The sequence below is a fragment of the Sciurus vulgaris genome (genome assembly GCF_902686455.1).
Source record: "Sciurus vulgaris genome assembly, chromosome: 14".
NCBI classification, from domain to species: domain Eukaryota; kingdom Metazoa; phylum Chordata; class Mammalia; order Rodentia; family Sciuridae; genus Sciurus; species Sciurus vulgaris.
In genome coordinates this window covers 98,651,939-98,676,829 of record NC_136475.1, presented here as the reverse complement: position 1 = coordinate 98,676,829, position 24,891 = coordinate 98,651,939, and the positions used below count along the sequence as shown (strand labels likewise).

At 59.5% G+C, this 24,891-nt stretch overlaps 1 protein-coding gene across 2 annotated transcripts in view; it reads right to left on the bottom strand.

Annotated features, from left to right (window-relative positions):
* Window positions 1-2,815: 2,815 nt before the first annotated feature.
* The window catches only part of PXDN (peroxidasin), a 76,408-nt gene continuing 54,332 nt past the window's right edge, over window positions 2,816-24,891 (bottom strand). For both annotated transcript variants that reach the window (XM_079110555.1, XM_079110556.1), the window contains 10 exons: window positions 24,492-24,648; window positions 21,552-21,660; window positions 20,911-21,068; window positions 15,848-17,351; window positions 12,688-12,822; window positions 11,633-11,841; window positions 7,377-7,497; window positions 7,022-7,154; window positions 5,560-5,673; window positions 2,816-4,874 (listed from right to left, as the gene is read on the bottom strand). In XM_079110555.1, coding sequence (XP_078966681.1) covers window positions 4,755-4,874; window positions 5,560-5,673; window positions 7,022-7,154; window positions 7,377-7,497; window positions 11,633-11,841; window positions 12,688-12,822; window positions 15,848-17,351; window positions 20,911-21,068; window positions 21,552-21,660; window positions 24,492-24,648 — 2,760 coding nt within the window. In that variant the 3' untranslated portion in view covers window positions 2,816-4,754. The remainder of the gene's footprint in view (window positions 4,875-5,559; window positions 5,674-7,021; window positions 7,155-7,376; window positions 7,498-11,632; window positions 11,842-12,687; window positions 12,823-15,847; window positions 17,352-20,910; window positions 21,069-21,551; window positions 21,661-24,491; window positions 24,649-24,891) is intronic.

The window sequence follows — 24,891 nt, the reverse complement described above, 5'->3', positions numbered from 1 at the left end:
ATTGTCCCCCATGGACCGAGGGAGTGGAAAGAGGCCATGTGGGGATATTTCAAGTGAGGAGGATGAGGAGGGGAAAGGCAGGTTTAGCAGACAGAGGTGGAAAAGACGTGCTGGCAGGCACGGGCTTTCAGTCGGGTGCGTGCAGGAGAGGGGCCAGGTGGCTCCCGGGTCTGCAGACAGCCTCCTATGAACACGCTTCTGGTTGCTGCAAGGCTTGACCTTGACTTCCAGGTGTTCTGGGTCCCAAGGGGGAGTCCTTGTCATAACCACTGCCTTGGAGTGTGTGAAGGAAGCCGATTCCAGCACTTTCTTTCCTGTCTGCACAAAGACAGGCACCGCAGGGTTTTGTAAGGATGACTCTAGGGCAGATGTGGGGAGTCTCCAAGCCAGACTTCGGGACAAGCTGTGCTAGGCGAGCAGCAGGGAGTTCATGGTCTGGGCAGGCACTGACCTATGCACACCTCGTGTTACCTGCCCAGCAAACTCACAGTGCAGGTATTGCAATCGTCCATTTTACAAATAAAAATAAAAATCCAAAAGCCAAACAAACCAAAACACAAAAAACCCAAAGACTGGGAAAGAGTGGAAGACTTGGCAGGAGCTACAGAGCTAAGACATCCCAGTCAGGACTGTGTTCAGCACGCATGAGGTGCTGGCTGCTTCTCAAGCACCCAGATTCCTGTGCTTCCCTCCTGAGATGGGCAGACCTGTGGGCAGTTGGGCAGAGGGTGCAAAGAATCGGTTTCAATGTGAATGTTCAGTTTCTAAGTCTGGTGAAATGAAGAGGACGGTTTCCAGAGCCAGAAGTGGGTTTGTCTTGGGGCCGGCGTTCCTGACTTGCAGGAGGAGACAGGGGAGGAAGGCGCAGAGCTTGGCTGGCCTCCTGGAGGCCCACACACCCTAGGGCCCACCACTCCACGGCTCGGCCAGCTCCACCTTCTCCCCAGGCACAGAGTCAGTTACCAGAAAGGATACCACTGGTTCCCGGAGATGACCCTGGTGCACGGGCACGAGCGCTTTCCGGGAACTCCGTCCAGAGCAGCTGCGGGCTCAGGGCTCAGTGCCCGTGGGCACATCCTGCCCGATCGGCTCGGTGAGGACAGAATGGCAAGAAGCAAACCTGAGTGTGGAAGGGTGCAGGCCATCTAGAAAGCAGGAATGCCAACGTTGTGGGCTGTTAGTCTGGGCTTTGAGCTGTGGATCCATAACCACGGAAGACAGATTCGGTCTTGACAAAACACACTGAAAATAAAATCATCCATGACTTAACGATATGCTCAATGTCAGAAAAAGGAAGAAAAGGGAAGAAAACCAGAAGCCTTCTGCTCCTCACCAACCCCAAACCTCTGCAGGAGAAAAGCCACACCAAGCTATGACTAATAGTTGAACAGTCATGGCAACAGGTAGAGGAAATACTTCCTTCCCTCTCAGAAACACCAGGCCAGCAGAAATGAGGCGCATCCTGAGAGTCCCAGGAGATTACCGGGCTGGCACGCAGAACCATAATGGAATAAACACTCCCTTGATTATCATTTTGTTAAGCTGGGGAAACCTTTAGGGCATCATGGGAAGGACCAGGGAGGAGAGGTGGGGGGATCTGCGACCGGCTTCCTTCCTCTGCAGTCCCAGGGGCCTCCAAAGGAAACCGGACACTCAGAGCAGATGGAGACCCACAGACATGGAACCAGTCACCACTGGAGCTTCCTCCACCTACCAAACCCAGATGTGCTGCCCACAAGCAGGGTCTCGGGTTTGGGGTTCCTGAACATTTGTTCCTGTGAATGTAATTGAAAGGGAATCCACCCCGTGGCTATTTCAGGCATAAGGAAAAAAGTTACCCAAGAACCAGGTGGGAGCTTGTTCAGCTGCCAGGATGTTAAAGAAAACCCAGGGTGCCACCTTGGGACTGAGGCTGGTGCTGCTGAGCTTGGGCTGATGCCCTGTGAGCTGTTAGACCCAGGTGTGTTCTCCTACCAGTTCTTCAGCCCTGAAAAGTTCAAGAGGAATGGAGACCTGCTTGTGCCACACGCAAAATACTCAACCTAGATTTGCCACTCCAGGAAAAAAATGCTGCTGGAGTCCTTGCGCGTGATTCTCCATGGCAGCAAAGGGTGTTAGGTTCTCAACCGTGGCCCAGGTTAGGGAGGCGGGCTCCCCATTGAAATGCAGCAGGGAATTTAGGCATGTCATCTCCTACAACAGGAGATCTCCTTCCACCAGTTTCCTGGAGAAGCTCAAGTTTCTTGTTCGGATTTTGAAATGACCTGGCAATTTAAAAACATTCGAATTTTCTCTAACACTTTTCTTATGATAACTATTTAAGACTATGATTTTCCCCCCAGGTCACGTAAAGATATCCTCAAATCCTGCAAAGATGTCTTCAGATGCTTCCCAGCTTCCTTCAGGACAACATCCTTGGCTACCTAGAGTGCAGTGCAGGGGACGAGAAGCAGCCACACCCCGTCACCAGGTCTGGCTGCAGAGCCACGCACGAGCACAGGTCGCGGCAAACGCTGGACCTTGGGGCCACCCACCCGCGACACTCCCAGGCGGCTTTGCGGAGGGCTCGACTCCCACCTGCCCAGGATTTAAAGGCAGCACAGGTCCTGAGAGCATCCTGGCTGCTCTGGAGTGAGTCCATCTGACTCGTGCCCTGCTTTTCTGTCTGCTCACACTGTCCACACAGGACGACCGGCGACCAGAGCAGCCCTTGGGCGTTCGCGGAGGACCTCTCTCTCCATCCAGCTTTGCTGTCACCTGTTCAACAAGCTGCAGCCCCAGGGATCGTTCCAAGGTAAAAGAAAGAGCCGAGCTCCTCTGGACAAGGTGGCCTTTATTAGAACCGAAGGCGTCATTACATAGTGCAAACGTTTCTTTGGTAATGTACTGAATACAGCGAGTATGAGAAAGGCATTTGGCTGTTGCGACAGTTAGAACAGGAAACAAATATCTACACTCGCTTCAGGCACACCCTCACCTGCTACTGGGGACACTCCTCAGGCCCTGCCCGCGGCAATGGTCACCAAGACTGAGTGCCAATCTGGGGGCTCCCCAGGCACGTCAGCTGGAGTTACAGAAAATGACAGCCCTGTACGCGTGCCCAAGCCGTGCACTGCACCATGGATCCTCCACAGCGCTCGTGAGGCAGCAAAGCACCACGATGCAGGTCGGTGGCCACTCTTCCACCTGAGCAACCAGCCACCAAATGTTAGGCAAACTCGTACACTCCTAGTTTACAAGAATCATTTTAAGATCTGATTGCTAAATTCGACTTCGTATTTCAGAAGAAAAGCCACCCCCTGGGAAACACTAGCCAGCCTTAGTTCATCCCCGGGCCAGGAGGGGATGAGAAGTGGGACGACCAAGTTCGTACACAGGCCACAAGCCATTGCGAGGATGCTGGCGGCCCGCGAGGCCAGCCTCAGGCTGTCTGGGAGACGCCTGGCCAGCCTGTCTGTCACACCAGTCTCGCCAGCCTTTGGAGGCCCTCTGTGCTGCAAGGAGCCCAGGCTTCCCTGTCCCCGTGAGGGTCCCCTTGGTGACCCGCAAGGACTCCTGCCACCTGGCTCTGACCCCAGGTCCTGCAGGGGCCCCAAGCCACCTCAGGCAGGAAGAGTCTCAGGAAGTGTCGAACAAAATCAGCACTTTCAGGAAATGTTCCTCGAAACCCAGATCGCTTCGTCTTTAGACTAATGGAAGGTTTTGGTCAATTAAAGAGACCATGAGGTATGACAGTTGCTTTTCACTAAATTCTATGAAAGTTAAAAAAAAAAAGATAAACAAAAAAAAAAAAACAACTTTTGTGTAATGGAAGTGATTTTTCTGCCGTATTTGACACCTAGGAAATGGGCAGCTTCTTAATATAGAACATCATGCAGTTTACAAACACACAAGGTAGAGGGACTCATTTTTCCACTGTTCACATGATATGGAGTCGGAGTCCCCACACGGGGACTCCAGCTGTCCTACCCTGCAGAGGGGTCTGGAGAGTGGGTCTTGCTCCATGGTCAGCAGAGGAGCTTGCAAGTAAACAAGGCTGTGGGCACTCGGCCCCCACACAGGTCTTCCAGGAGGCCGAGGGGGCGAGGGGTTCCACTCCGGCTGGAAGGGAAAGCGCCCGTCGGTACTGTGGGCTGGTCACATCCCTCTGGGGGGAGGAGGAGCAGGGGTTGACACAGGGCTGCTCTGTTTCACCGTTAAGTGAGGAACTGAGGAAGGACCGAGACGTGGGGACAGACAGCAGGGAGGCAGCGGAGCCAGGGCGTCGGCCCGGGTCCCCAGAACACCCTAGTGAAGATTCTGTTCCATTTGCCAAACACAGTTTTCTGTGTAAATCGGCCTGACGCAGCCCAGGCTTCAAGAGCCTCCTGCAGCACCCCAGCTGCCAGCAACACCCGTCTGCAAGTGCCTGGCCCGGAGCGGGCAGAGCGGGCACCAAAGGCCTCCTCGTTTAAAAGAAGTGGTGTTATCAGGCACAATCAATTTAGGAGCCTACAGAGTTAACTGTGCGATTTAATAGTAGCACCAAATTTTCACTTTAAAAGAATTAAATAAAAACCTGAGAAGTCTAACGTGAAGAGTCAGCTCCCCTCCTGCCCGCTGTTTCCTCCACAGAGCACAGGTCCGGGCAGCCTGGGTGGCTGACTACACAGCCCAGCCTTGACCTGGAGTCCAGGCACTGCCTGGGTCTGCGCCCCGCATGGACTTTGATCTCGCAAGTGCTGCCCAGACCAACGTGGAGGAGCATGCAGGGGCTAGGGCTTCTCCTCGGCGGCCTTCTTCACGCAGACTGGACAACACGCTCCTTGGGTTTTCACAGGCTCAGGGCAGGTGGCAGGAGGGCAAGAATCCACGAAGCAGGTAACCTGCCCGTCCTAGGGGAGGGAGAGGGCACAGTGCCATTCCAGGGACTGAACTGGGCAGGGCTGGTCACACAGGCACAGCCCCCAGCCCCCGGCCTGCCCAGGCCTCCCCGCTCCTGAGACTGCCAAGCCCCCCCACCGGCCTCCCCCCACCCGAGGGAAGGCAGCTCCCCACTGCCCTTGAAGGCCCACGCTGAGGCCCCAGGATCACAGGTGGCTCACACGCCCCTACTCCCGATTCCTCCAGGACGAGGACCAGAGAACGTCAGGAGACAGGCCCAGGGTGCTGAGCAACCTCCTCACGTCCCTGACAAAGGGACAACTCCATCCGCTGTTGGCACCCACCTGCCCACCTTCTCCCAAAGGCAGTTCCTGAGTAGCTAGTGCCCCCAGCCAGCACTGGACGAGCCAGCAGGGGCAGGTGATTGAAAACAGGTTCTCTGTGGGCAGAAGCCCCAGGTCTCCAGGGCGGGAATGTCCCCCCAGCTGGCAGAAGGTGGAGGTGGAGCACAGTGCCCGCTGCTTACCCTGCCCTGAGTGGGGCTGCACAGCGCCCAGGTCTGGGCACCAGCACCTCCTCTGCAGGCATAGCTACAGCTGGCACCAAGAGGCAGTGGGAAGCCAGAGGGCATGGGAGGACGGACCAGCCCTGGGCCCCTGCCCTTGTTGTGGCACGACACAAGGGCGCTGCACTCACTTTGCACCCACAGATGGTGCAGGCATCGGGTCTCCACTTGGCGTTGTTGGCGTGGGACTCTCCGCTGGCATCCACACACTCCGTGGTGCTGAGTCGGGTCTCCAGCCTGTTGATCTGCAGCAAGGCAGAGCATCACTGGTCACCTCAGGGCAAGACTCCTTCCCGTGAGACGACAGGTGTTCAGAACACACTCAGAGAACTCCACGGACGCTCAGACGCAGACCAGACAGGTGACTGGACGGCCTGACACAGTGCTCTCTGGTGCTGAGCCAGCTCGGAAGGAGGGGACTAGGGCATGAGGGCGCCTTCCTCCCAGGACTGTCCCCAATCCATGTGTGCTCTGCACACAGTTTTCCAAGGAACAGTGACAGGCCAGCCCGAGCGTCATCCATGTGTCCCAGGATGGGCCACTGGCGTGCGCTGGACACACAGTGTGGGCAGATGGCACAGGGTTGAGGGAAGCTGCAGGAGCCCGAGGCCCCTCCGCAGCCACCACTCCACACCCTGGCCTGTGTGCAGCAGGCCGCCCTGCAGAGCAGGGAGAAGCAGGGTCTGGCCACTGCCCAGCTGTGCATGCCCGGAGAGGGATGCTAGGCTGTGCCTCACTGGATCCATTCCTCCTTGGGGTGTCCTGTCCCTTGCAGCTCAGCCTGCCTGGTGCTGAGGTCCAGCATGGAGAGAGCACATTCATCACAGGCCTTCCATTCTGGGAACAGACTTCTCCCAAACCACGTTCAGGCAGGGGCAGCTGCTCTGACAGCAGGCCACAGCATCCGTGCACAGAGACCATCGGCCTGCTGCCTCTGTTTCCACAGAGGCAGCTCCCTGTTGCAGTTCACCAACCACAACACCTGTCTCAACCTCGCAGAACGCACGCCTTACCCATGCATGGGCCCCAGCGCTGAGTGACCACAGGCCTGTTCACCTGCCAGGACCCTGGGCATGTGTGGCTGATCCTGCGTCAACCCAGAGCCCAGAGGAGCAACCCAGAGCTGTGTCTGCGTGGGTCTCACATGTGTGAGCACAGAGCTCACGTGGGACAACAGTGACAGGACCTGACTGCACAGGCCCACCTGAGCCACAGCTGCCTGACCAGCCAGTGGGATGTCACCTGAGGCTCTGCCGGCCAGTCTGGAGCAATCGCTTCTTGAAGAAGCTGCGGAACAGGTTCAGGTTTGCTTCTCTCAAGTGGCCCCTGGCTGGGCTTCTTGAGACTTTGTGCCAGCTGTGTTCTTAGCAAAGTCACCCGGCTGGCAGCCGCACAGCCAGTGACACAATACTACCCAGTGTCCCTGATGCTCTGGGAAACCCGAGGAGAAAAGCAAGACCCAGCTGCATGCTGTAGACCCAGGTGGGCGACTGGCAGGGTCCTTGCCTTCAGTCCCTGAAAGGGAAGGCCTCCTGAACCAAGGAAGGAGGTGGGCCGTGGAGAAGGCGGGCTGGAGGGGAGGCGGAGCCTCACCTGCTTCCTGAGCGCCGTGATGGTCTTCTGCATTTCCAGGACAAATTCTCTGAAGTCGCTGGTGGCTGGCGCTCCCAGGTGCTTCTGGGCAGCTGAGGTGGCATTGCCCCGTCGTTCACTGGGTTTCAGGACACTAGGGGAGAAGCACAGACTCACCCACAGGTTCCGGTCCAGGCTCCTAAGCCCCCTGAGCCCAGAGGGACCCAGGCTGCAGGCCTGTCCCCAGCACCCCAGGCTGCAGGCCTGTCCCTGCCGGGTCAGCCAGGCTAAACAAAAGTGCACGCCACAGCCAGACCATGGCCTATGGCAAGGCGTCCAGAGCTGGGGGCTGCTCCCATGACCAAGAGGTCAGCACCTGCGCATCCTGCGGGACCGGGTTCCCTGCGGGGGCTCGTCCTCCCTGTAGCTGAAGTCCACAGACCGTCTGCCTCGGAAGTGGTAGGAAAAGGCGTTGAACTGCCCCCTGGTCCTGCAGTCTAAAAAGAAAGCAGAGAGGGGCATGTGGCAGAGTGACCGGCCTGGAAGCGACTGTGTGTCTCACCCATGTGAACCACCTTCGCCGTGCTGTCCATGGAACCGACCGTGGTGCCCAAGGCCAAGCAGGGACTGTAGGTCTGACTCTGAGGTCCCCAGGTGTCCAAGAGCTGGGAGCAGGCCATCCAGCACCCACCATGCAACCACCACCACCTGTTGTCTGACCAGGCCCCACAGCCCATGCAGAGGCCAGGCCCTCTGCCTCCTGATGCTGTAGGCGCTGGGCCTCTCCCAGGGTCAGAGTGCTCTGTGATCTGGCACATTGACAACCTCCCACCCCCCTCCGCTGAGCATCAGGGTTCCCTGCATGGCGAGAGGTGGGTCCAAGTCCAACTGTGCTCTTCCCAAGGGAGTCCAGACGCCTTCTCCGCAGCCTCCTTCCTGGGCCCCAGGGGGAGCTGGCTGCTCGGCATGGTGACCCTGGGCCCCCCACACTGTTCAACCCAGCGCTCAGGGTTCCTTGGACTTGTGACTCGGCCTCACACGGGAATGGAATGGCCAGGAAGAAGGCAAAGGCCCTTTTCGTAACTGCAGCCTCAGTGCCACGGGGCAGGAAGGGTACGAGATCAAGGCCCACAAGGGTGAGACCGGGGCGGCGAGACCGGCTCCAGTCCCTGTCCCAGGTGGTGGTTGCGTTCTGGCCATGTTCTTCAAGATGGAGTCAAGGCCCGTTTCTGCCCACACAGCACCACTGAGGAAAACCCCAGTGCTCTGCAAGGTGTCCCAGCACTAACCACTGAGCATCTGGCCAGGCCCGGAAGGCCGACCCACCCCACGGCACTCTGCCTGCCAATCACCTTGGAGCGCGGCCGAGCTAAGTCTCTGAGATGGCCAAGATGGCCCAGATAAATAAACCAGACCCACGTGGCCCGGCCCTGTCAGCCCTGTCCCTTCCTGGAGCCCAGCCCTGACGGAGCCTATTCCCACCCAGATTCCACGTCTGGAGGCTAGGCAGGCCCCACACTAGAGCAAGGCCAGGTGAGTCTCTCAGGCCCTCCTCTCCTTGGCAGACTGGGAGTTTGGGTGGGTCCCTGCAGAGTCCCCAGTGTGGCCGAAGAAGGCAGGGTCGCCCCCAGTCACAAGCACCGTGGGGTCAGTGCCCAGGGAAGGGCCCTGTGGCCCACCTGAGAGCCCCGGAAGACTCCCTCGGGCTTGCTGGTGCACAGGGCAGGCCTGGGCCATGCTGCGTGGGCTCTGGGCTCCACTTCAGCTGGCTCACAAGGCAGGAGCTGCCCGGCTTGTTGGCCCCAGTGTGGCCGGTGCAGCAATAGAGTGGACACAGGTGAAGGACTGGGACAGTCAGGGTAAGCAGGAGAGCCTGGGCTCAGAACCAGAATCCATCCCGAAACCTGCCACACCCAGGAGCGCCAGCCTGCTGGGCACGCACCTCTGCCCAGGGGCCTAGGGGGCTGTGGAGGAGGAGACGCTTCATTTGGCCAAACACCAACATGACCTTCGAGTGGAGACGCAAGTCCCCAGTGAGTCCTGATGCCGCACACCAGGCAGAACACAGCCCTGCTGGCCTGTCATTGGGCCCAACCTAGAGGAAAACATCAGATGCGCCCCTCAGAGGCAAATGCCAAGCAACAGAGGAGGTGAAGACAGGGGAGAGGTAAGTCACAGTCCTGGGCAGAATCTGATACCCAGATGCAAACCAGCGTGGAGGACAGCACGGGACATGAGTGGAACCGATGTGAAATCTGAACGAACTGTAAATCACATACCGATGTTTCACTCACGAATACGTCCCAATTTCGACAATGTACACTTAAACTGCTAGAAGCAAGGTGGTGTCATGCCTATAATTTTCTGGGCTAACAGAGAAAAACGTACACATTGTAGTTATCTGTGCATGCGGGTGTGCATACGTGCACACAGACATGAAGTGACAGAGGGGTGGGGTAGGGCGAGATGTTGGTGACGGGTGAAGCCAGTGCCGAGGGAGCTCTTCAGCCTGTCCCCAAGCTCACTGCAACGACTCCAAAGGACTTCAGAATGCTCAGTGCCAATGAGCATATGGGTGTGCATGTGTGCACGTGTGTACGCATGGGCCTCTGCGTGTGCATGTGCGTGCATCTGTGTTCACATGCCTGTTTGTGTTTTTCCCAAAAACTCTTCAATCCCCACAAATAAGTTGCAACTGCTACTTCTGGTCAAGAGGACCAGCAACCTGCCACCTAGAAGCAGCTTCTCAGGGTTTCCAGGGGCACAGGGGGCACAGGGGGCACCCTCGGGGCTGACAGGACTGGGTCACAGCCCAGAGAATGTGCTCAACAGGTGCCTTTTTTGAAAGTTGAACCAATAAAAATAGCAGCTGTTTGGCCTGTCAAACTTCAATTCTTTCTTTTTCTTTTTCTGCTATAGTTTAGATATGGCTTTTGGGTTAAAATGAAAACAGATAAACTTACAAAGCATTTTAAGCTGGTCCAGGGCAGAGCCCACTATTTTAAGGGGGAAAGTGTCAGAACCAGGTGTGCCCCGTGGAGAGCAGGGTCCCACAGGACCGTACAGCACTGGGCACAGCCAGGCTGGGTCTTCAGCGGAGGGCAGATGGCTGGCTCCGTTGCTGCTCAGGAGGCCAGAGGGCCTGCTGAGGTTATCAGGGCACAGAGTAGAGTCCCTGCACCTGAGAGCAGGAAGAGCCAGCTTCTCCCACGGCTCTCGACAGAACCAACAGAAGGAGTTTCTCTGCTGTACTCACGCAGAAGCATTTAAGCTGGAACGGCTAGGACACACAACAGAAAGAAGGAAGGTCCCCAGCAGATGTGACAGGGCGAATGTGTGACCTGGAAAACCAGGCCCACAGCAAGCACAGCGTTCTGTGCAGGTGAAGTGTCCCACCACATGCATGTAGGCATGTGTGCCATCATGTGTGTGTGTGTGTGGAGGAGACAGGAAATCAGATCACACACTCACCACACAGAGACTGAGGATCTGCCGGAGACCCAGCTCAACACTTGGGGACCTAACACCTGCTGCACCTGTGCTTCGGGAAGCAGGAGGGGGAGGAGGAGGAGTTTCTGAACTCTGTGTCCCTCCTGAGCCCACCTGCTGCATGGGCTCCGTGAGGGCAGGGCTGGCCAGACCCTCAGTCCTTCCAGCCTGTTCCTCAGCAGGGCCCAGAGGCTGGGCTCTGAAGGTCCCCAGCTTTGGCATTCTATGAGGCTTTGCTCACAGTCTGAAAAAGCCCAAAGTGCACTCAAACTAGAGAAAAGGAATCAGGGCTGACCATGAGAGGGACCTAGGAATGCATTCCGAGGAGGCGGCGATGAAGAGGGTGGCCGCTCTGTGCACGTGGCTGGCAGTGCCTTGTGGGTGGGAAGGGCCAGGCTGGAGGCTGGCAGGACAGGCCCTGGCACCCTCCTCCCAGGGCTCACAGACCCTGGTGAGGGGCCTCTCGGCCGAGGTGTTCAGGCATGTGGCCCTTCCCACGCGTGCTACCGCACCCTGCACACCCAGGTGCACACCCCAGAGAGCTCGGTGCTCCCGCACACCCTTCCCCATCTGCTCCAAGGCTGGGTTCTTGCCGAGGGCTCTGTTCAGAAAACCTGAACATGGTGGTTTTGGGGACTCAGCCCCCCCCTCAGTGTGCTGGAAGCTGTCTTGTGCTTCTCTCACAGTGCTGCAGTCACTGTGGACACAAGGCCCAGGGATCCCGTGGAGCTGTGGCCACTGTGAGGTCGGCTGAGGCCAAGCCTGCAGCACACCTGTGCACACGTCCCAGGGCCAGCCTGCCCAGCACAGAGCCTGCAGGGGCCACGACCGCGCGTGCTGCCTGCGGGTTGTTATTTCGTCCTGTGCTCCTGCTCCTGAGGTCTGCCGGGAGACTGTGCTGCGTGGCCTCCTGATCTCGAGTGGCTGCGACCCGATGGCACTGAGGCCAGGAGAGCGGCTGCCAGGCCTCGCTGGGCATAGGCAGCCCTCCAGGGGCATCCCGGACGTGTGGGACAGTGAGCACGAGGCAGACAGGCCGCAGCTGCCCCGCCCGTGCCATGCCCCCCCCCAGGCTGTAGGCCTGCCCTGGGCACCCGACACTGGACACTGCAGGAGGGGCGGGCAGCGCTGCCCCTGACGCACCTTCACAGCAGTCCTGCCACACCCGCAGGTCCACGCGGGGGATGTCCTCGCAGCTGCTATAGCCGTGCGGGAACTCCGCCACCCTGAACACGTCCCCCGGCACGCGGGTGATGTTGTCTGAGTTGTCGCAGAGGACCCTGGCCAGGGAGGTCTGCTTGAGCTGCGTCAGCTGGGCGGGGGAGAACACCCCCGGGTTCTCGTACCACAACCTGCATCGTGGAGAGACAGCGAGGTCAGGGCAGGCAGGACCCCTGAGACCCCGCAGTCAGGTAACCGTTCCTCCAGCAGCAGTGAGATGCCACCAGCAGCATTAGGAAGAGAGTCACTCCTCCCGGACAAAGAGGCAGAAGCAAAACCTGGGGACACAGGAGCAGCCTGCAGCTCCCCGGGCAGCAATGGGACAGGCCACCACACAGACATTCGGTGCATCTGCTGAGTGACTCCTAGCCGGGAGGGACAGCCCCTGCCCAGGCATCCAAGACACTCGCAACGCCAGCCGAACGTGCAAGAGGTCCTGCCAGAAGTGCAGCACTCTAGGTCCACAGTGGCTGGTCAGCATGGGTCAGCCCCGGGCTTCCAGGAGCCAAAACGCTCTCCTCAGACGGGGGACCCAGGGCACCTGGCCAGGTGTGCTGGACTGAGGTGGTGGAGGCTCCACAGAATCCTTTTGAGTCAGGGGACCCAGGGCACCTGACCAGCTATGCTGGACTGAGGTGGTGGAGGCCCCACAGAATCCTCTTGAGTCAGGGGACTGATGGCACCTGGCCAGGTGTGCTGGACTAAGGTGATAGAGGCCCCACAGAATCCTCGAGTCAGGGGACCCAGGGCACCTGGCCAGGTGTGCTGGACTAAGGTGATGGAGGCCCCACAGAATCCTCGAGTCAGGGGACCCAGGGCACCTGGCCAGGTGTGCTAGATTAAGTGATGGAGGCCTGCCCCAGGCAGGCAGGGAGCTTCCCACAGGCCCACCACGGCTGAGCCTCTTCCTTCTCAGCAAGGACAGGGTCTCTGGTCTCTGGTTGTCATGGCAGGCCCTGCAGCCCATCTGTGCTCACCTGTCCCCATCTCGCAGGCGCCGGAACTGTGTACTGAGCAGGCACATCAGGGTGGGCCCAAGGCGGCTGCCAGGAACCAGGTCCTCCACCATGAGGGCTGGGAACAGGTCGATGTTGAGTGTGGAGCCGTACAGTCTGCAACACAGAAGCAGAACTTCTCTTACCTAGGGAGACTCACGTGGCAGAACACAGCGGATGTGAAAGTCCTCACTGATTTCCTTTACTACTTCACACTATTCAGAAGTATACTTGACAAACAAAATTCACCTTTATTTTCTTTGAAACATTTATCCATTATACTTCAAAGACCTCTTCCCACTTTCTGTTTTATGGGTGTAGCGTGTACATGCACTTACTTATCTATGAAAGATTTGGAAAAGCCAAGAAAGCACAAGAGAGAACATTAAACCATACCCCCTCCTGCTCTGCAGGGAAAACAGCATCCGAAAATGCCCTTCAGGCCTTGTCCACCAGTGCACGGGCAATGACCAACGTACAGCCACAGCCACATTTCTGACAGAATGGAAAAGCATTCTACCATACATTTGAAATGTTTCTGCCATAAAGAAAATGCTTGCCAACAAGATGGCAAAGCACTAAGAGGAGGTTTAAGTGTTGAAGAACAGACTTCTTTAGCAGATTCTTCCAATTCCTCAGAAGTACTGGCTTACACACAAAAACTGACAACTTCTACAAATCATTCACAGTCAAGTCTTTCAGGATTCTCAAAGGCTCCACTGGTCAATAGGGAGCCTTGGTTCCAGGCTCCACGGGAGTCCTGAAGGTCTGTGTTTCCCAAAGAGCTCAGGAAGGACAGGTCATCTGCTGCTGATCAACAAGTCATGCGGGCTGGCTCCCCCGATCACACCATCTGCTCCAGCCCCAGCAACCAGGGGTCTGCAGAACACAGCTACTGGCTCTATTCTGCATCCAGTGACACGCTCCCTGGACGTCTAGGTCCAGTACCTCAGTGGGAAGCTGCTTCTCAGAAGAACCCAGGGGGTGATGGGTCTGTGCTGGACAGGGTACAGTGGCGCCGCCAGCTGCCTGCAGACTTCCCCAGAGGACACACTCCCTCCTGGTCTGTCCTCTTCCCATCTGCTCCACTGTCCAGGGACAGCCCAAGGGACCCACTGCTCAGGCACGCTGCCAGTGGAGCCCCCACTGCAGGGCACAGGGCAGGGGGAGCCCAGGCTCAGCCTGCCCTGCACCCACCTGACTGCCCACATGATGTCGCCCGCTGGGAGCCGCACAGTGGACAGGCTCGGTGCCCATGAGTGCTGGGACCGGGCTCTCAGTCCTGGTCTTTCACCATGGGAACTCTCCTGCTGCGGGCCACTTCCCCTTCCAGAAGAGGCCCAGGGGAGGAGCACGAGGATGGTCTCTCACACCCTGGCCAGCGGCTCTGTGTGCACCAGCCCAGGGCCTCCAATGGGCAGTGGCCTCGAGACGTCCTCACAGCCATGGACTGGGGTCACTGGGGAGAAATCGGGCGGTCTGGGCAAGAGCAAAGGAGGTCACACACCTAGGAAGTTCCACGGTGCGCTGAAGCCCCAGGTAAGCAACGCGGAGAGGAGTCACAGCAGGGTGGAGAGCCAAGCCTCTCCCTGCGCTGGTGACTCCACCATCACAACCACGGAGATTTACCAGGGCAGCACCTGCTGACTCCACGCCTGGTGGTCAGTCCTCCCCTCCTGGAAGGTGCAGGTCATCTCCGGGGCTCTCACTGAGGGTGGGGTGGGCTGGAGGCCGGCTGGGGTCAGGCAGAAAGCAACGCCCTGCTGACCCTCATAAGGGAGCTGGCAGATGCCCAGGCAGGCCTTCGTTCCTAAGCCCAAGGACCGCAGAGGCTCATGGCGGAAAACCTGCCATGAGGGATCACGTTCCTGTCCACACGGTTCGAGTGCGAGTGACTTGGTATGAAGGACACGGCTGCAGGAGTGGCTGAGCGAGGGGGACCGGGGCTTCTGAGCGGCTCTCACCGGAAGTCTAACGGGTCCCCCATCACAGGGGACGGTCCAGAGGAGCCCGATGTAGGTCAGGCCACCAGACCCCAGGCCTGGGCGGCATGGAGGCCTCTGCTTTCCCTGTGAGACTGCCATCTACCGTCCCGAGTGCTCGGAGGTGCCCGAACCCACCAGCTTCCTGTCCCCAGGCGAAGGCCTATCTGGTGGCCCCATGTACCCTGGCAGCTGCTGCTCAGAGGGTGGACCTGTGGGGTGGGTCCCTGGCACATGGAGGGGCTGCAGGTCAAATCCTGCCTTGTCCCTCAGCACAACCTCAGTTCTGGAACATTCTAGGGCAAACGGTTCCTTCAGTCCAGCCCACTTGGCCAGCACAACTGTGAGCTCACCTGGCTCAGTGAAGCTCACCTGAGTACGCTCTGCCCTCACGCCCCGGCCTTGGCGGCCACTACGCTCTCCGATTGCACCACACACGGCAGTGGCTCTGCCCTCACGCCCCGGCCTTGGCGGCCACTACGCTCTCCGACTGCACCACACACGGCAGTGGCTCTGCCCTCACGCCCCGGCCTTGGCGGCCACTACGCTCTCCAACTGCACCACACACGGCAGTGGCTCTGCCCTCACGCCCCGGCCTTGGCGGCCACTACGCTCTCCAACTGCACCACACACGGCAGTGGCTCTGCCCTCACGCCCCGGCCTTGGCGGCCACTACGCTCTCCGATTGCACCACACACGGCAGTGGCTCTGCCCTCACGCCCCGGCCTTGGCGGCCACTACGCTCTCCGATTGCACCACACACGGCAGTGGCTCTGCCCTCACGCCCCGGCCTTGGTGGCCACTACGCTCTCCGATTGCACCACACACGGCAGTGGCTCTGCCCTCACGCCCCGGCCTTGGCGGCCACTACGCTCTCCAACTGCACCACACAGGGCAGTGGCTCTGCCCTCACGCCCCGGCCTTGGTGGCCACTACGCTCTCCGATTGCACCACACAGGGCAGTGGCTCTGCCCTCATGCCCTGGCCTTGGCGGCCACTACACTGCCCGATTGCCACCACACACGGCAGTGGCTCTGCCCTCACGCCCTGGCCTTGGCGGCCACTACACTGCCCGATTGCCACCACACACGGCAGTGGCACAGCCCATGGACAGTCACGCTGGTGCCCATAGGAGCACAGCAGCGGCTTCCGGAACTCACCTTCTCAGCTTCTCGCGGATCTCAGGATTCTTGATCTCGTTCTTCAGGTCCTCGAAGGTGTGGGCGGCGGACAGGTTGCAGTAGACCCTGTAGTCGTGGTAGGGTGGGATGCCATGGTCCCGGCCACGCTGGATGTTGATGGCAGCCAGGTCGAGGGCCACAGTGTGCGCCATGGAGAAGAGTCTCTCCGTGAGCTCCGTGTTCAGCAGCTGGGAGGGCACGCGCATCTTCCCCGCCACCCCGAAGAGCCCCCTTAGAAGCGGGTCGATGCCCCCCTCGTTCACGATGCGGAAGGGCGAGAAGAAGGCCTTGTGGAGCGGGACGTGGCCCTGTGCGATGGGCCGGAAGCTGTCGTCCAGCCGCTGGAGCACGGGGTTGATCAGCGTGTGGCCGAACCGGAAGGCCGCGGTGGCGAAGGCGTTGAAGATGCCGGCGTTGACGCTGGGGTCGTAGCCGCGGTACTCGCCCAGCATCTTCATGCCCACCTCCCCCATGACCTTGGGCAGCCAGTGCTGGTAGGTGATGTGCTGGATCTCTGCCCCCACGATCTTGCGGGTCTCGTGGTAGATGGTGTCCCCGTCCCAGTGCGGGTTCAGCTTAAGCAGCTCCGTGGCGATGCGGTTGTGCTCGCGGAACCACAGCGTGTGCATGCTGGTCAGGCCCAGCTGCTCGTTGGCGCGGTGGTCCCCGGCCAGGAAGCAAGGGATGGGGCTCTCGTTCTCGTCCCGCATGCACTCGGTGGGGGGCCCCGTGGCGAAGGGCAGCAGGGGCTTCCCGGAGCGCTGCACGATGCCCTGCCGCAGCAGGCCGCGGTGGCTGGCCAGGTCCCGGATGCTGCGGGCCTCGTGGTCCGAGCTGCCGTACACGTTGGAGGCGTCAATGTAGGAGGTGAGCTGGTTGATCTGCTCCCGCGGGTACACAGAGTTCATGAGCAGGGAGGTCATGCCGCTGCCGCACACGGGGCTGGAGCGCACGAAGAACATGCAGCGTGCCCCACTGCGCACACGCGGGTCGTTGGGCGGGATCATGACCGAGAAGCAGGGCGGGTCGTTGCTGCACGCGGAGCTGCAGTGCTGCCCGTCGGAGAAGCGGGCCTGGCTCAGGGCCACCACTGTGGAGTCCAGGTCATGGTCTAGGAACTGGCCCCACTGCATCAGCATGTGCGTGAACTGGTCGTCGGCCGTGACTGCCTCGGTGCCGATCAGGGTGGTGGACACCAGGCGGGGCATGGGCAGCACGTGCCCGTTGTACAGCCGCTGGGGATTGATGCCGCGGGGCGTGTTGAAGCCGTTCTCATACACGGCCTTCAGCAGGCGCTCGAAGGCGGTGAGCGAGGCGCCCCACATGGGGTGCTGCAGGTTGTTGCAGGTGCCGTCGTGCGTCCTGTACTTCTGGTGGAAGCACATGTCGGAGCAGTTGTTCACGCGCCGGTGGGCGGTGCAGCCCGACAGGTTGGCGATGAGGCTCAGGTACTGCGGGGACACCAGGTCGTTGTAGTGGTAACCTGCAACACACACAGCACTTGCTTCCCAAGGGCACGTGGTCCCTGGCAGCCCCCACGTGCCCGCTGGCCTTTAGGCAGAACTCGGCCTGATGCCCCTGCTGCTCCTGGTCATGAAGCCCCCGCAACCAATGGGCCTCACGCCTCCTTCCCAGCCCCACCGTGGTGAGGCTCACAGGGCCTGGACACGGGCACCTGAGGGACCCAGGCACCCTCCTGTTCTCCCTCTTCTCCCCACGTGGCCCAACTTCAGGAAACACACCCCACAGCCACCGAACCTGGGCAGGGCCATTTCCTCAGGTCCCTCACTGCACACCCGGAGGCCTCACTGTTTGTGGCCCCAAGTCCTGTCAACGGCCACCTCCACTTTCCATGCTGAAGCCTCCGAAGGCTCCAGGACCCACGCCCTCCTGTCCACTGCTCTGGATCCTGAGCCAGAGTCTCACGATGCGGCCTCGATTCCGAGCGCCTCCTCCTGGAGGAGCCCTAGCGCCCGTGGCCCTCCTTCTGGTCTAGGTGCCGGCTCCAGCAGGTCACCGGCCTCTCAGGGACCTCCAGCCCACCTCCCAGTGGCAGAAGAGTCCAGGCTTGCTGACCAGAACAGGCTCGCAAAAGTGACTGCTCCTCCCAAGGGTCCCAGTCTTCCCCGCAAGACTTCCGCCAGGCACCCTGGGGTCACTCGGAGCGCACTTCCCCAAACACTGCCCGAAGAGCCACGGCCAGACCACCATCTTTCCCAATGCACCTCTCCCCAGAGTGTTCCCGGGACCGGCCCAGAAAGCTGTGCACAAGTCTATACACACAGCACACTTGGATACACGTGCTCACAGGGGTGCTCACACACCCACCTGCACATATCCAGACACTGCACAGGACACACTCTTGTGTGCGCGTGCGTGCACACACACACACACATTCTGACACACTGACACAGGCATGCACTTTTTTGTTTGTTTTGGTAACATGGTTTAAATCCAGTGGCACTAACCACTGGGTCACACACATCCCCAGTCCTTTTCACTGTTTGAGACAGGGTCTTGGTAAGTTGCTAGAGTCTTGCTAAGTTGCTGAGGCTGGCCTTGCACTTGCCATCCTCCTGCCTCAGCCTCCTGAGCTGATGAGATTATAGGCGTGGACATGCATCTTGTGAGGCAAATGCTCTTGCTTACAGGTGTGCACATGCTCACACACTGACACACCTGTCAAGACACACTGGCATGGGCAGCACTTGCTCACTTGTGCACACATGCACGTGTCCAGACACATGGATGCAGAATGCACACACTGCTAAGCAAAAGCCGGGACTCCCTGTTTCCAGCTCTCCAGGTGGTGTCCACGCAGCTTTAGAGAAAACAAGATGCTGGTGTCTGTAGGAAATGGCACCCAGAACACACCAGAACACACAGTGAGAACATAAAGGAACCGGGATGGGAGGCTTCCCAGGCTGGGAGGGGAGGAGCCATTGGAAACCCCGGTGCCCGGGGAAAGTGATGGGCAACACAGCCCGGATCCCACGACCTGCAGCCTCCCCACCTCTGCCACCAGCAGCTCTGCAGCCTGGATCCCCCGACCTGCAGCCTCCCACCTCTGCCACCAGCAGCTCTACAGCCTGGATCCCCCGACCTGCAGCCTCCCCACCTCTGCCACCAGCAGCTCTGCAGCCCAGATCCCCCGACCTGCAGCCCCCCACCTCTGCCACCAGCAGCTCTGCCGTGCTCGCCTCCTGCAGAGCAAACCACAAAGGAAGCGTCTGGCTGTTCTCACAGCTACTCTAGGGACATCTCAGAAAACCCTCACTCTCGAATCTCAGAAGCACCAAAGCAGCAAAGAGCCAAGAAGGGAAGCCTTCCTTCCGACATTGGCGCAGCGGGGCCTCGGGCTTGCCGGAGCCCCCTCGCTCTTTCCAATAGCGCTGACCACAGGCAGACGTCCTGGCAGTCCCGGCAGGCAGCAGAGTCCCCGCTCGGCCTCTCAGGCTGGGCTCCCTGAGTCCGCCACCCATGATGGGCACCAGAGTGGAAGATGATCCCATTTCTCTGCTAGCAGACCTGGTGGCTCTGAGCCCCTTTCTGGTAGGCAACACCCTCCCACCCTTCTCCCTGCACTGTCCCCTGCTCTAGCCACACTGCCCTGCCCAGCCCACATTCTGCTTCTCAGCCTGGGCACCTGCTGTCCCCTCACCCCAGAAGGTCTCTCTTCTTTGGGGTCCCTGGAGAGGACACCCACCCCAGGACTGCCTGGTGCCCTGCACTACTCCCTGTGGCCGGTCTCCTGGCTCAGCACCTGTGCTTATCTGCAGTGCTGGGACTTTGGGGCTGAGGCTTTCTTTTCTTTCAAGTTGCCATATCCCCAAACCTGGAGGTGCTGGTGTAGAGCATGCGCCCTGACCAGCCTGCAGGATGGACGGGTGAGGCAGATGCATGAGCAGCTCTGGCAGCCATTCAGGGAGAAGGCCAGTGTGGTGGGGCTGCTGGGTGCTGTGGGTTTGTGCCTTTCCAGGTCTGTCTCTAATGAGCACGAAGATATGTGAAGCTGGCATGGGAGTCGAGCAGTTCTGAACAGCAGATTTGCAGCCAGCCTCCCTAGGGCTGATCCTGCAGGACCGCAGGGGCTCAAGGGCCCTCAGAGTTCAAGGCGAGGGTTAAGGACTGAACCAGCACACCCAGAGAAAAGCAGGAAGCAGCAAGCAGTGACATCTAGCAACTTCCTCCTGTGCTCTCTGCCCTTGTGCCACAGAGGAACCATGCCTGAGCCTGGGAGAGGTCCGGGGAACATCCCCAGAACACACGGCCTCGCTGCACCCACCCCAGGCTGGCGTTGCGCCCGGCGAGCAGAAGGGCCCAGACACACTGGGAGGGAATGGGCCTGGAGTCCCACCACGAAGAGCTGGCTGCTCCCGGGCCTCCGACAGCAAGGCTGGAGGCCCGAGGACAGGGAGGCAGGAGTGGCCCTCTTTGGGCCATGAGGCAGTGTCTAGAAGCTTCCGCTCAGGACAGAACAGGATAGGACCGCCCACTGTCACCCAGCTCCCAACAGAAGTGCCTGAGACCTCACTCCACGCTGAGTCGCCATTTTGCGGTGATCATTAAAAGAAAGCGTATGGAAATGCAGAAGCCCCAGGAAGTGGCTGAGCAGCGCCGACGGCCCTCCCAGGCCTCCTTCTGTGCTGGTGAGGACAGTGGGCACCACCAAAGGACCGCTGCTGACGCTCTAGCGCTGCCGAAGGCCACGGCGGGCAGACAGTGCAGGCCACACCCCGTCATCCACCCCGGCCGGGCACGGCCCCACATGTGGGCACGGCAGCACTGACCCGCCACGCCACACACCCTAAGCTTGAGCCCCTGGCACCCGAGGTTCGTCCCGCTCACAGGGCAGCAGCTGGTGCGGGCGGCGTGGGAGGGTCTGCACACAAGAGCCCCCGCGGGTCCAAAGCAGGCCCCAGCCCTGTGAGCGCAGCCGGGCCCTGGCTCCAGCACCACTGGGACTTGCCCCCGACAGGTGCCAGCCCTCAGGGCCGGGCTCGTGGGGGTGGGGTCTGCTGGGGGGATGGGTGGGTACTGACTTGTTCCGTTCAGGTCGACCATCAGGCCGTGCTGCACGTGCTCCTGGATGAGCTGCAGGGTCCGCTCGAATATCTCCCCTGCTCGGGCTTGTCCCACCGTGTACGGGTCCCTCGGGTAGCGGAACAGGGCCAGCAGGTCGTTTGGAGAACGAGGACGGCTGGCGGGGAGAGGAGCCATGAGATGCAGTGTGCTGGAGCCCACCCACCAGAACCCGCCAGCTGAGGCTGCTGAGTCTCTACGGCTACTCAGACAACAGGGGTACTGTACCTTTCTCATCCAAAGAGGAAGGCGAGAGACAGGGACAGACAGACAAGGAGCAAGAGACACTGAAAACAGACCGTTAGTAAGCTCAGGAGCGGGGGCAGACACGGCCTTTCAGTCAGGGTGCAGAGGAGAGCCTAGATCGGCAGCGCGGACCCCGGCTGCCTTGAGGGCCCAGTCAGGCCAACTCATTCAGCAGTGACGGAGTCTCATGGGATGTTCTGTTGAGGGTCAGAGTCGAGACTCCAGTAGGAAAGGACGCGCCCCGTGTGCCCCGACCCCAAGTCAGAGCCCATGCTCTCCGTGACTTAAATTGTTTCTCTTGGGACAAGACAGGGCAGAGCCTGGTGACCCATGACCAGCACCACCCGACCCGTACCTGTCAAACAAGTGTGTCCGCGTGGAGTTGATGGCCCTGTCCACAGTAGCGATCGCTTCCACAATGGAGGTGGCAACAAACGGGTCCCCGTTTCGACTGACGTCAGGAACTGGGAAACACAAAGTCACAGGTTGCCAGGAACCCACACGTGTGACTCACAAAACCACGTCTGGACGCCGTGTCTCGCGACGTTGTTTCCCTGGACACCACACACCACACTAAGCATAGCACACAGTCTGTAGTAACACCACACAGCACAACCTGGGCCGCAACGCACTGAGTTCTCTGCTGAGGTGCTGGCAAGTGGGCTTTGCCTGGCTGTGACCCCGCACGTCACAGCTCCTGCAGTGCCCGACTGTGGACTCAGCAGCCCAGGGCCAGGCTGCCCTTCGCCCACCAGCTCTCGGACTTGCTCTCAGCTGGAAAGGACCCACTGGTGCTTCCTTCGCCAGGCCCAGAGACGCACTCCTCCCGCAGGGGACCCCTGGCCTCCTCCTCCCCTCCTCCTCCCTGCACCTCGGGTGCACCCGAGGCCCCAGCAACCCCCTTTGCTGTCTTCCTTTTGACCGACAGGTGCGCACGATCCCACGCGTGATCTTTGTTCTCTGATGCCATCTTTTCACTGGTCAGTCTGGGGTGTCATCTTACCAGTTTTTCCCTCCCTCCCGACGGCCGGCTGCTGGGGCAGCCCAGACGTAGTGCCTATCCTGTGTTCTCCAGCACGAGCTCCTGGCGACCTTGCCTACTCCCAGGATTTAACGCCTCCCGTTCTTGCCGTCAGCACCGATCTCCCCCTGGGGCTCCAGACTGATCCATGCGAAGAGCCTGCTCCCGCTGTCGGCTCACTGTTCAAACAGGGCCCTGATCCTCCCCTCCCCAACTGGCCTCCGTGGTCTCGTCTCTCTTTTACTGAAAATGGTACAAAGAGCTCGTCTGGCCCGCCAATCACCCTGACTGCTGCAGGCACTGCTGGCCTGTGAGATGGCTCTGGGCAGTGGGCCAGGAGCTGACCGGCATCTCCACGGCTGCCAGTGCCTGCGGGTGAGGCGCTCACTTGGACTCTTGCACTGCACTCCTGCAGTGATGAGCCTTGCCCACGGCACAGTGGTCTCTGAGGAGGACACCCACAGCTCTACCCTGCGGGCCCTTCTGGGGGCTTCCCAAGCGCCTGGACTGGAAACCCCAGTGCAGCAGGGCGAGGCCCAGGGACTGGCCCTGCTCAGAGCCTCCCAGCCCAGCCTCCATTCACTGTCACCTGGCACCTGGACTGGGCAGAGCTGACCACCCCAGCACAGCAGCACACACACCACGCAAGACACCAGCCGTGCTGCACAGCTCAGAAGCTCACACGTTTCCCACTCGGGTAGCCTGAGAACTCTGCCTGGGCCAAACCCAAAGAGGCCATGCTCACGTGTGCGCGTCTGATATCGTCAAGCCAACCGGCAATGAGGCAGAAGTGCCTTCCGTATTTATGATTGATATTTCATTGTTATCAACAGTGCAAGTTGTGTTTTCTCTGATGGTCACAGAAAAAGAATCTAAAAGCTTCTACATCTTTTCTTTTAAAGAGAAAGGAAATTCATTAAAAATGCGTAAAGTGTCATTTTGGGGTAAGAGAACTATGGAAATTTATACATAGCTAATTCACATTAAAGTAATACATGTTTTTCAAGATAAAAATTAAATTATTTTAACTTTAAAAAATTAAATCATATATTAGACTAGATACTAATCGAAAAGCCTCCCTGGTTTCTGGTAATGGGATTCATCTATTTAATTCCACACTCATCTCACAACCCCACACAATGAGAAAACTGGGGCTTTCAATGTCTTTCTAAAGTTGAAAGCAAAAGCCACTGGGTCCTCCGTTGTGGTTCACGTTTATGATACTAACTGTGTTCCTACCTCTGTGGGGAGGCAGGCAGGTGGTCCCTGTCCCTCGCAGGAAGACCCAGCACAACAGCAATGGAAAAGGCAGAGCTGGGGCCTGCCAGAGGCCATAGGTGGGCCGTCTGCACCCAGGTCCTCCCAGATGGCCCCGAGCACTCTGAGCAGGAGGCCAGTCCCTGAGTGCTCTGAGCAGGAGGCCAGTCCCTGAGTGCTCTGAGCAGGAGGCCAGTCCCTGAGCACTCTGAACAGGAGGCCAGTCCCTGAGCGCTCTGAACAGGAGGCCGGGCCCTGAGCGCTCTGAGCAGGAGGCCAGTCCCTGAGCGCTCTGAGCAGGAGGCCAGTCCCTGAGCGCTCTGAACAGGAGGCCAGGCCCTGAGCGCTCTGAGCAGGAGGCTGGGCCCTGAGCGCTCTGAGCAGGAGGCCAGGCCCTGAGCACTGAGCAGGAGGCCGGCCAGCAGGCACAGGCTCAGAGGACCTGAAGCTGAAGGGCAGGAGCTGCAGTGCAGCATTGCAGGCTGGAGAGGCAGGGGTGGGTGGAGAGCACAGGAAATGTGGAGCTGTGCCTGGCACCACAGGATCCGTGAAATCCCATGAGGAGACAGTCAGGGACAAGGGGTCAGTGCGTGCAGGACGGTGGCCACAGACGTGATATGAGAGGGCAGGATCCACATTCAGGGCCAGCAACCAGCTTAGGGAAGAACTGTCCGGGTGGATGGTGAGGGATGCACAGGAGGTGTGTCAGAGTATGTGCGCCAAACCCAGCGAGAAGCCGCGGGGGGCACAGAACCTCCTCAGCACTGCTCTTCGCAAACAGCCTGCACACCGCACCCTGCAGGTGTGCAGCTCCTGATGACCACTGAGGAAGCCCTACAGGAGACCCTCCCACAAGGGCTTGCTGAGTCAGGGCAACAGGAGCGCTAACCAAGGGGCTCACGTTGGCCACGCCCCAACCACTGACCACTGACCTGTGAAGCAAGGACAGGCCTGGCCTGTGCACTGTGCTTCTGGACAGCACAGCAGAGCACGACCCGAGCTCCCTGGGACCCTTACCGTTCACGCTGAGCACCATGCCGACCGAGGCATACCCAATGGTGTTCCGGGCCACACATTCATAGCGACCCACGTCTGCCGTGCCGACATCATGGATGGTCAAAAATCCTTCAGGGCTGATGTGAAACTTTCCACTTTCCGTTACCTGAACCCCATCCTGGAGCAAAACAATAAAACAGTCACAGCGACAAGGCTAAGAGGCCAAGGCTATTCTCCTGGGAAGCTGGGTGGTTAGGACTGCAGATGAACGCACTCAGGCGGGCAGGCTGGAAGGACGGTGCCACCGCTCACTCCCCAGGACCCTCGCACGCTTATCCTGGGGCGGGACAGAGCCTGAGTGCGGGGACACTCGTGGTAACTACCCGGGACTACGAGCTACTGTGGGGGGTACTGGGACTGT